We start from the raw sequence: 12242 nt of genomic DNA, 5'->3' as shown, positions 1-12242 counted from the left end.
TCTCAATGAAATAACATTAGTAACAACAGTAGAAAAACATACAAAAACATTGTAAGAGCTGTTGTGTCTCGTAATCACTATTTTGGATGACTGACAGTTTCTTACAGCCAGTTATTTATTGCTATCCTGTGCTCATTTGCAAATTACTTCTAAAATCTAATACTACATATATTACCAGTTTCTGTAATTTGAAAATAATTGTTTACAGTATTACAATATTTTTGTCTCTGTATTGTAACGTTACATCTTCCCATTTAGGCACAATATTTGCATTTTAAATTAAAAACTTCTTAGTGAATTCTTAACCTTTATGAATTATTATTTATTTTTTATGAATAATGTTTCAAATAAAATATTAAAAAGAAAAATATGCAACTATAGTAAAAATGAAGTTATCCATGTATTACCTGAAACCGCCAGTAGGTGGTGGTAAGACACTGTCATACAGTTTTTTTCTAAATACTTAAACCCTAACCGAGATTCTTATAGCAAAATTTATAAAACGATTAATTATTATAGCAAAATCACTCACCGAGTTTGCAAAATTAAAAGCACAAACACTGCTTTGCACTCAGTTAGGGTTAGGCTTTGACCCAATTTTGTAACACACTTTGCAAAATTGTAAGTAAACTGCACAGCACCCTTTTTGCGGAACTGTAAACACAACTCACTGCTTTACACTGAATTTCCAAATGATCAACACACTCCTAGATAAAATTATAGCAATTTGATTTACACACTTTTGCCAACTGTCTGGCACACTGTCACATGTGAAAACTGTTTCAGATAATTAGTTTACTTTGCAATCAGCCCAAGCACTAAGCCACCTGGAAGCTGTCCGTGGAGAACAATGGAGGGAGCAGGAAGAGTGAGAATTAGAGGACGCCGAGGAAGAAGACGTGGTGGAGGTGAAGAAGTGAGAGGGAGAGGACGACAAGGAGGTGAAGTTAGAGGAAGAGGACGACAAGGAGGTGAAGTTAGAGGAAGAGGACAACGAGGAGCAAGAGGAGAGGTGAGAAGAATTATTCATAGAATTACTGATGACATCAAGCTCCCTTACAAAAAAGAACTGCAGTATAAATGCAGTAAAATTAAGTACAATTGCAAAATTGCAGTACAATGAAGTATAAACACAGTTTAAATACACTACAGTGCTGTGAGACAACAGTGCTAACCACTGGGCCACCGTGCCACCGTGCCACTCATCTAGGAAAGGAGGAGGAGTAGGGGTGTAAGGGGGGATTCTTCAAAACGAAGGTCCAGCCCCAAGCAATCATAAGCACATGATCTTCTCCAAATTAGTTTATAAATCCCTGCTGAAAAATCCAGCTTAAACCAGCCTAGGCTGGTTGGCTGGTTTTAGCTGGTTGACCAGCCTGGTTTTAGAGGGGTTTTGGCCATTTCCAGGCTGGTTTCCAGCCATTTCCAGCCTGGTCTTAGCTGGTCAGGCTGGAAAATGACCAGCCAAATCCAGCTAAAACCAGCTTTACCAGCCTGGTTTAAGCTGGATATAGCTGGTTTTGGCTGGACTCCCAGCTTGGCTAGGCTGGACAGGCTGGTTTTAGCTGGTCATCTCCCAGCCTGACCAGCTAAGACCAGGCTGGAAACCAGCCTGAAAGTGGCCAAAACCTCTCTAAAACCAGCCTGGTCGACCAGCTAAAACCAGCCAACCAGCCTAGGATGGTTTAAGCTGGATTTTTCAGCAGAGTAAACTTCACATTTAGCTGCTTTTGGCCTGAAAAGGTAAGAAATGAGCAGGTTGTTGTTGTTTTTAAATTATTTTAAGTTTGTTTGTTGTCTTTCATAATGTGCAATAGAAGATTGATGTGAAGAAGATTGACATGTTGTTGCAAGGGTTACAGGGCTGATCCTATACTTCCGGGTTTCTTCCCACCGCAGCCTCGCTATTGTTTTAAAATGGCAGCCGCGTGAAGTAAGCATATTAATGTACGCAATAGCATTTGGAAACCCTGAAAAAAATTATATAAAAAATGTATCAAGTGTGTGTGCATTGTGAATAAATGTATACATATGAAAGACTAGCCTACATCTTAAAATGTGGATATATTTTCCTAGAAAAGACAAAGCTGCCACTTATAGTATATTGAGGCTACAGAAAAAAGTGAAGGGTGCAGAGAGAAAGAGAGAGAGGAAAAAAAAACGTTGAGCAGCGTTGTTTTTTAATGGCACACTAACCACTACACTATTGCCGCGCTCTGAATCATCTGTGTAATCATATGCAGTGGGTAATAGAATAGTTAAGGAACTGTACAAAAGTGTATAAAACAGTTCAGTGATGCGCATACTGTACAGATGGTTCTACATGCTATTGCCACATTGTTGGCTACAGTAGCCTAAAATGCCCTGAGACAAAAACAGAGCTGCAATGAATGTTTTCTGAGGCAAGCCTCGCGGTTTGTCACGTTTGATTTCAAAAGGTTTGTTAGTTTTTTCCTGATTGCTTAAGCTCAATTTTGTAATTAAGGCTCATTTTGTCAAAACACTACACACAATTTACACATCCATACACACAAACAGCAGAACACATCAGTTTCCTTTGCAAAATGAAACACTTCATTTAAATATTTACAACAATATAACAAAACAAATTTAACACCGTATGGAACACACACGCTTCATTCAAGATAAATCCGTTAGCTTCAATTACACACTGCTGATCTCAATCTTAAATGCTTGGATAATTTCTAACTGACTAATACTGATCTGGGTTTGATTTGTTTCAGAGATATTGCTATAAAGTACATGAACATACTGTGTGTAAACTGTCGTTAGCTGATTGGTGTGTCTACAGTTTTGCAGCTGTGTGCGCACACCTGATGGCTGTGTTTAACCTATGATTCATGTGTGTGTTCATTTGAAGGCCTTTGCTTTAAAATTGCAAGGAAACTCCGTTATGAAAATTATCTGTCAAAAGCATCCAAGTGTGTTTAGTGATCTGCAAATCACTGTGTGTAATGTTTTGCAAAAACATGTGAAGCTGACTATGTGCTTACAGTTGTGCAGATCTAGCCTTGTGTTTTGCACCTTGAGTGCAAGGTTTTGCTAGTTGAGGGAAAAAAGTTTCATTTTAGTGTAAGCAATCGTGTAAACTGGTAATACATTAATGATTCTTTTGAAAAACAACGCTAATCCAAATATTGATTTGGGTATGAAAAAAAGCACTTATAACCCTCTCAGGATGAAAAAAACGTGTATATCTGTGCTTCTACGTCCATCAAAGTTCTCAACAAAAGAGCTTGCAATGCTCAGTAAACTCTCTGAAACAGACAAACTCTTGAACATAACCTCCTCCAGAGCAGGTTATCTTTAAGGAGGAAGTTGCTATAGCTACTTAACATACCCCAAAAGTTACCTCCGTTTTTGGTTATCCTCCACTCATTCTTAAACTTAACCAGGTATGACACATAACCTGCTGTCTGGAATACCCCCTGGTCCAAGAGAGAGGGCTTATATTTATAAAAAAAATTAATGAATTCAATTTTGTATTATCTGTTCAATCTTCATGGAACACATTATTTTGGAGCTGAATTTCTCTTATTTGTGAATATATATATGTATAATATGCAGTTGAGGTTTTTCCCCCAAATTCGGTTTAACGGAGAGATTTTTTTTTAATACATTTCTAAACATAATAGTTCAAATAACTCATTTCTAATAACTGATTTATTTTATCTTTGCCATTATGACAGTAAATAATAATTTACTAGACATTTTTAAGGCTTAACTTGGTTAATTAGGCAGGTTAAGGGCATTAGACAAGTTATTAATGGTGGTTTGTTCTGTAGACTATTGAAAAAATATGTACATTAGCTTAAACAGGCTAATAAATTTGACCTTAAAATAGTTCCTAAAAAATTTTAAACTGCTTTTATTCTAGTCGAAATAAAACAAATAAGAATTTTTTTCAGAAGAAAAAAATATTATCAGACATACTGTGAAAATTTCCTTGCTCTGTTAAACAATTTGAAAAATATAAATATATAAAAGCTAATAAAAATATCAAAGGGTGGCTAACAATTCTGACTGTGTGTGTGTGTGTGTGTGTGTGTGTGTGTGTGTATTCAGTTGAAGTGTTAAAGTCAGAATTATTAGCCCCCGTTTTTTTTCCCTTTAATTTTGAACACATTTTTAAACATAATAGTTTTAATAACTCATTTGTAAAAACTGACTTATTTTATCTTTGCCATGATGACAGTAAATAATATTTTACTAGATATTTTCAAGGCTAATAATTCTGACTTCAATTGTATATATGTGTGTATTTGATTTGACAAACAAAATAAAAGTGAAAAGTCATTATTCAAAAAGCATTAAGTCATTTTCAGTCACTACCACTGGGCATACTGCCCCGTCTGCTCATCTGTAGCTGCATCATTCCAGTCCGGTTTATAGCTCGTTTCAAATAATTGCGAAAGACAGAACTGGAGAAGCCGTAGATAACCGGGTCCAGTGCGCTGTTTAAGTAGGTGAAAGCTATAGAAATAGAGAACAACTGACCGGTAATATTGTAAGCCTTACAGTACACACTCCCCAGATTTTTTAAATAAAGTGCCAACAGTCCTGTTCCGATGCTAGGAAAAAAACAGAGAACAAAAACACCAACTATCACCAAGACAGTTCGAATTGCCCTTTGCCCTCTTTTGTCCTTGTCAATTTGGCGAGAACATAGAACACATGCAATTCTCACAGAGCAAAAGACCAGCAGTAACAGAGGCACAAAAAACTCCAAGACAAACAGAGCATAATGAAGTTGGATGCGTAGTGATGGCTTTTCATAGTTGCTGAAGCTTCTACAAAGCGAAACATTTTTCTCCACAGTCAGAAGGGTGTTGGTCAGCAAAGGGATCTTCAGAGATATCACAACAGCCCAGATGAGGCAGGCAACACCAGCTACTTTTTTTGTGCTAGCATGGTTGATTCTGTGATGTGGGTGGACCACTTTAAAGTAGCGATCCAAAGCCACAGCAGTCATGAAGGCAATGCTGGCCGAACGATTGACTGACAGCATGAAGAGGTTGATCCGACACCAAGCATCTCCAAATATCCACTTCTCACCACGGAGTAAGTTGTCAATACGGAATGGCAGACTCACAAGAAGCATGAAATCAGACAAAACCAGGTTGAAGAGAAATGTGACATTGGCCCTCCAAGACCTGAAGTTTTTGCTGAAGACTGACAGTGCCAAGACATTGCCAGGCAGACCGAGTAACAGCTCAATGATGAGGACAGGAGGAAGGACGGATGCCACCAGTTCCTGACTGGATGTACCACAATGATGTAAACTGGTGTTGGGCGTCATGGCTGTTCAACGGTAAGAGCTGTTTCTGAAAATACATTTAACATTTATGTTTAGAATTTACAGTTTTACAACAGGAAAATCATTCAGCTGTCAAGTTAGGTAAATGGATAGTGTTACCCTGACGTGGCCTACATTTACCTCATGTAAAAGTGATTTTCAAGTTCATTTTATTAGTTTTTTTTTTAATACATTTAACAAGTTTCTTAAACTCCTAACGCACCAACACACCTAAAATACGCGATGGGCTCAAATGCATGCATTGTAAAAAAAAGTCAGCAGCTAGGGTGCTGGAAACCCCCCCCCCCCCCCCCCCCCCCCCCGTAGAATAACAACTGTTAAATTACAGACATTTACCATAAAATAACAAACTTTAGAGAAATTTTTGGTAAAATATTCAGGTGTAAACTGAAGAGTGTTTGACATCATTAAGCCAGATGTATTTTTTGTAGTGCCCAACATTTGTTCACTGTAGGCTTTGCTATGCTAAGCTAACTCTGTAAATGTCTTCCTTTGCATTGAAATTTGCGTTGAACTTTGAAGCGTCTTACCTTCAATGGTGTTGTTTATGTTCGCACAGATCCATTACACAAACGAAAGTTAAAAAAAGGTTAGCACAGTGGACCACCTCTTTAACATATGTCACTGCCAGTTGTTATCAGTTTAGACAGTGTTATCAGCGTAGATCAGTTTAGAGTTTTCAAATAACTTCCTCTTTTTGAGTAAAAGTGACATCAAGATTGAAAAAGGAAGCCTTCAATACAGAAGCTTTCTTTTCAACAATCTGCTATATTGTATGCTAGTATTAAAAATATTTGGATTATTTGGTGCTTAAGCAACTTTTAAAACTAACTAGGGTAAATGATAACTCTAGTGCACATGAAAGTTTGACACATACAGCAAATAGCCAATCACACGAGACATGAGAGAACCAGTTTAATTCCGATCTTGCAAGAAATGTGATGAAGATTAGGAAATATAATGAATGATATCACCTAGTTTAGACAGTGCAAACATGCGGTTTAGTCTTGACTAGCCGGGGAGTATGAAATAATACGTGAAATGGGCTGCTCAATTAGGAGTGAATTCAACTACAAACAAGTATACTTAGAATATGTAATTATACTTTTAAGCATGTGTTAATGACCAAGCAAATGCCACATATACAAAAACTTTTCAGTCAGCATAATTGAAGTATACTTAAAGAGCCCCTATTATGGGTTTTTGAAAATGACCTACTTTGTAGTGTGTAACACAACTCTAACGTGAAGTGAAATCTCCAGCTAAGGCTTTATTCTGACAGTGTTTGAAACGATTGATTTATTTATAAAAGAGTCGACTCATAGTGCTTTAAATGAATCGTCTTGATATTGAGATTTTGACAAACGTGATGTCGATATGAAACTTAACCCCTGGCCATTTTTTGCGCGTGCAAACCTGGGAAAATTGAAACCTGCAGCCCCGCCCACAAACACTCTAGCAGATCCCGGTTATATCAAGTCATGAAAACGCTGTGCTCAGCTGGATATTACTGGAAGTGTGAGGGGAAAGTTAGTGTTATTTCTCTACCCAAAGATGAAACTGTGAAGAGTCAGTGGTTGAGGTTTATTTTTGCAAAAAAATACCTCAGCATTACAGCCCAGGCTTGTGCTGTTCCCGTCATTATTCTGACGAGTGCTTTAGCAATCTACACGCTTACAAAAGAGATTCGGCACTCGTTTGTTAAAGGAAGGATCAGGAAAGACTATTCTTGTGTGGGACTTTGTCAGGGCTTGACAGGAACTTTATCAGTACATAGAACAGTGGACTCTAGCTTGCAAATTATGTATTTAAGGGTGCTTTCACATCTGTAGTTCTCTTCATTTGGTCTGGATCAAGGGCAACAAATGATACATTGCTGCATTTTCTGCCGTCTTTGGGTCGTTTTCACACCACACTGAATGCTTTGGTCCGAACCAGTTGAAAAGAATCAAAATGCAGTCATGTGACAAAATCCATATCACGCATTGGCCAGATGTTATTGAACGCATTTCCTAAACTGCTTTTTGATTGGTCAGAGTTAACGTCTGGGAAATGCCAATGGAACTCCCACAAGTAAGCAAACTGGCAGACACAATCTGTCGCTTGACTATGGAGCTACAACTGCACTGATTGTATCCATGCTCATAGTATACAATATAGTTTGTATTCATCACTTAAACAAACTATATATTTCGAAAATGAAGCACGGCTGTTGCTGAAAAACAATGTTTTAAGGCATTGCAAACGGTGATGGTGCATTGCAGGTCACTTCAGGAGCCGTGAATTAATTTAGCCAAACTGCGATATGGTCATCTTCCGGAAATATTACCAACGATCCATTATGTAATGTTTTTTCCCCTCTCTCTCTTTCTGTTGGTAAAGCGCTGTCAACAAATATTTTTCCTCCACATTCCATAATGCACAGCGCATCGGCCTACGGCAGCTATATTAGTCCGAAAAGGCGCAGCACTATTAGGGGTTGGGTCTGTTTTAGTTTGGATCATATTCTCGCCACAAACGAACCGCTCCAGGGTTCGTTTGAAAGCATACCGAGACCACCTCTTCAAGGAGGTCTCGGTACGCTTTTTTGGTCTGCTTTTGGTGCGCACTCAAGTACCATTGTTACATTTACACCTGCCCAGACGAACCACACCAAGAGGGAAAATGAAGTGATGTTTTGTAAACAAATTTCGGGAGGAGTACGCGCAGAAGTTTCAGTATCGAATGTCATTGACAACTATTCTATTATCAAATCAGTTCTTGACCAAACCCCTATATATACACATCAAAGCTGTCTTACCTGCAGCATCTCACGATTTAAGCATCCCTCCACCACCCCGACACTCACCTCTTAAGTATTACATTCCCAGGGGGGAGCGTTCTGGGGCCGGGCTAGATACTTCGCTCGAATCCCAACTCCTCTGTTTCCTGATAAGGGGAATAACTCGAGTTGGGGTGTTTCCCTGAGCTCAGAGCCCTCTCCCCGGACAGCATGCCAAATACGCCTTATTCTCAAACGATTGCAAGTGTGAACTCGTGAACTCTAGTGTGATTCAACCGAACTAAATAAGGCAAGTGTGAAAGCACCCTAATTGTGATTTGTTACTTGTAACCACTTGTACTGTATCTGGTTAACTCTTTATATTCTCATACGCGTCTAATGCCACATTGAAATTACAGGAGTTTTCTGGGATGAATAACAAAACGGGTGGGTGGCGAGAGATGGGTCCGAAATACAGGAGTGTTTTACACTGCACTCTGACTACTTCAATATTGTTAATAAGCCATGTTGGCATTTCTCTCTGTCTCAAACTGAACGCTGTCGACCAATCACAACAAACTGTCATCGTTCCAATAGGCACTGATTAGCTTTGCACTATTGAGGGGTTTGGGAACAAATTAATTACTTTGTAATTGTAATGCAATATTGAATTACTCCCCCAAAAAGAAAGTAATTGCCATACGTTACTTTTGAGTTACTTTTTGGTTTGATCTCTTTCACAACTTGTTTTTCTTTTTCTTTCTTTTTTTTTTTTTTTAAAGAGGAGCTCTGCAATTAACAACGCACTGTACAACCTACACATTCATTTACCTTGAAAAAAGAAAAACCACATCAAAAAGCTATTTCAGGATAATGTTATTTGAGAACTTCCTGACCCAAGAGCTTTCAACACAATCTCACGGCAATTCGTAACTTTTTGATTTAGTGGCTAATTCGTATGATTTCGTACAATCTAATTTGTACAATTTAGTACGATTTGCTCATCCCCCAATGATGGGTTTAGGAGGGGTTAGGTGCCACGCCTCCTTTTTAAAATCGTACAATTTCGTACAACTTAACTCGTACAAATTCATACGAATTAGCCACCAAACTGGCGAAACGTAAAATACTTACGTTTTCTCGTGAGATCAGGCTGGAGCTCTACATGCCATATACTGATTATTGAAAGTTTAAAGCAACATGTTTGCTACTTTTGTACTATTTGTCTTAAGTAAAATCACTGTCCATATAGACAATCCCTATTTCCTTTTCTTCGATGCGTTCAAAATAAGGAACATATTCTCTCCTTGACCGCTTGATTCATTGTGACTAAAATTTTAATTCGGCAATTTACTTTTAAAAGTGAACATGCACTTTCAAATAAGTAATTTACTTTTTTTAAGTAATGCATTACTTTACTCGTTACTTAGAAAGTAATGCATTACCCCCAACACTGAAAATAAGTACATAGTAGTGAATTAACATTTTTGTAGGGGTAAGTCACTATCCTTTCTAAACAGGAAGAAAAGGTTGTTGCAAAAAAAGATGATGCTTGCAATTTTTAGGGAAGTGTTTTCCTGCACAATAAAAAAGCTGCAATAGCAGAAAGTCAAACATTGTTGCATGACTATCCACCACACTAAAATGATAAGATTTAACCCCAGTGCAGTATATTGCATGAATACATAAAAGTTAAAGTTTTAAATATTTAATATCTTGTTGTCACTGGTTAAATTAAATTGCTATTATTATTAATAGTAGTAGTAGTACTAGCAGTAGTAGTGGTAGTAGTAGTATTTTGCAATCAAACAAGGTCAGGGTTCACAAATCATTCCAATAACTGAAAAAGTATTTTTATGACAAGTTATTACATACTAAGCAGATGGAAATTCCTTGAACTCCAGAAAACAACATGGGTTATTCAAACTTGTCAGACTTTTAATCCAGAAAAATACTTCATATTAACACAGTAAATGGATAACATAATACATTTTTACAGGCTTTCCTCGGGGTGATCTTAGACAATATTATACACCAAAGCTTAATTTTATGACATAATATTAAACAAGCTTGTAACATAAACATACACATCTTTTTTACTCGGCAAGTATGTGCTTTGTCAGTATATAAGGAAAAAGGAGCTTTCTCATATCACAATTTATATATTGCTTTTGGTATTCTAGTTTCACCTTTTTATATATTTTTCTATATAATTTATTTGGTCTTGAGCAACAGTTTTAATTGCCTAAATTGAAGAGTAACTCTACAAATGTTTTGAATACTACAAATCTTTTATAGCATGAGAAAAGTTTGTCATGACTTACCAGACTAGAAAAACTGCTAGTATGCTGATTCTATCTCACTTAAAGTGTGAAACAAGATAGAGTTTGGGGGAAACAACAGTTCAGAAGTTGTCTCAGCTTCCTCTGTCTGAATCATAACAACACCAGGAAGGCAACATCTTAAAGTCTTTCTCAATCACTTTATTTCCTTAAATAATGCAATATGCAGATATGCAAATATGCTAGCCAACCTATATATATCCTGTATATTTATACATTTATTATTGTATAGAGTATGTAAGAAAACTTGTGTCTTGGCACAAGTTTAATGTTCTCATATAAGGGAAAGACTGACAAAATGTATATCAAAGCAAACTTCCTCTTCGTGTGTCAAAGTAAAATCAAGATTGAAAAAGGAAGTCTTCACCAATACAAAAGCTTTCTTTCTTTTTGTTCATTCTTTTTTAGAATTGGTTCAGCAATCTGCAATATTGTATACAAAGTATTAAACATATTCTTATTATTTGGTGCTTAAGCAACATTTAAAACTAACTAGGGGTTAGCGATTAACATGAAAAGTGTGACACGTGCAGTAAACAGCCAATCTCACGAGACATGAGAGAAAGTCAGTTTGATTTAGTTCTTGCAATAGAACTGTTGAAATTAACTGAAATAAGCACTCAATATAGCGATAGTTTGAGTAGAAACTATCTAAAGAAACTGAAGAAAACTAACTAAAAGAAAATATTATTATTATTATTATTATTATTAGTATTATATTATTACAGGTTTTATAATGTAGATTCAGACTGCAACTTAAAAACATTCTACAGCATTATATAAGATATATTATGTGAAGGGATTATTGCCAAGCGTAAAGGATATTAATGCACAATGTGGAGGCGAAGGACCCCAACGACACTAATGCACTTCGCAACTGCACACTGCTTAAAATCCTTTATATATACAGTTGAAAGCAGAAGTTTACATACAGGTATACTCTAAAAAATGAACAACCATTTAAAAAAAAATGTCTGATGGTAAATCATGCTAAACGTTTACTATTTCAGGTCCGTTAGGATTACCTAAATTATTTATATTTGCTAAATGCCAGAAAAATGAGATTTTTTTTTTTTTTTTTTCCAGAATTTTTTTTAATTAATTTTTAGACAATGAAAAGTTTACACATATTTCCTTGGTATGTTTTTGTCTAGCTTTTAAACTGTATAACTATGGTCAAATGTTTTGGGTATCTTACCTCAAGCTTCTCATACTAGTTTGAAGGAATTTTGGCCCATTACTCCTGACAGAATTGGTATGACTGAGTCAGAAGCTTTTTCAACTCTGCTCACAAATTTTCTATAGGATTGAGATCAGGGTTTTGTGATGGCCGCTCAAAAACATTCACTCTGTTGTCCTTAAAGCACATTTGAAGTAATCTGGCAGTATGAATAGGGTCATGGTCTGTTTGGAAGACCCATTTGTGGTCAAGTTTTAATTTCTCGGCTGATGTCTTGATGTTGCTTCAGAATCTTAGTTCTATCAGACCAGAGGACGTCAAATATTTGGGTCCCACGTTATAAGTGGCCTTAACTAATATGTACTTGCACAGGAATTAATAGTTTTTTACAATGTTATTATTGTGTAAATGCATCTATTTACTATGTACTTATGCTTGATTAAACACCTGCATTTAATTATATCTGTAATTAACTTCTGTAATTACATTTGTAAATACACTGTTAACCATCCCTTACACCTTAGCCCACCCATACCACCAAACCTGTCCCTAACCCAACCCCTATCCCAACTCAAGAGCATCACAAGTGTTCTCAAATAAATTATAAACACAGTAAGTACA

The 12242-nt window shown here is 36.6% G+C and overlaps 2 protein-coding genes across 3 annotated transcripts in view; one reads left to right on the top strand and one right to left on the bottom strand.

Moving 5' to 3' along the window:
- Positions 1-12242, top strand: part of bbof1b (basal body orientation factor 1b) — a 182637-nt gene that overhangs the window by 58319 nt on the left and 112076 nt on the right. The window lies entirely within an intron of this gene.
- On the bottom strand, positions 2552-10574 carry hcar1-3 (hydroxycarboxylic acid receptor 1-3). 2 transcript variants are annotated; one of them, XM_087278972.1, is made up of 2 exons: positions 10424-10574; positions 2552-5345 (listed from the first exon to the last, which is right to left on the bottom strand). In XM_087278972.1, exon 2 carries the CDS (start codon positions 5318-5320, stop codon positions 4343-4345), a length of 978 nt encoding a protein of 325 aa, XP_087135098.1. In that variant the 5' UTR covers positions 5321-5345; positions 10424-10574; the 3' UTR covers positions 2552-4342. The 2 variants fall into 2 exon arrangements, with proteins under 2 accessions (XP_087135098.1, XP_087135099.1); XM_087278973.1 differs by lacking the exon at positions 10424-10574 and adding an exon at positions 8187-8647.

Source organism: Danio rerio, chromosome 13 (genome assembly GCF_052040795.2).
Source record: "Danio rerio strain M-AB ecotype USA chromosome 13, GRCz13ab, whole genome shotgun sequence".
Classification (NCBI taxonomy): domain Eukaryota; kingdom Metazoa; phylum Chordata; class Actinopteri; order Cypriniformes; family Danionidae; genus Danio; species Danio rerio.
This window is presented reverse-complemented; position numbering and strand designations above follow the sequence as displayed.

Bases quoted from the DNA above. Each gene is read 5' to 3' on its own strand.
- hcar1-3 (XM_087278972.1), bottom strand. From the start codon at position 5,320: ATGACGCCCAACACCAGTTTACATCATTGTGGTACATCCAGTCAGGAA.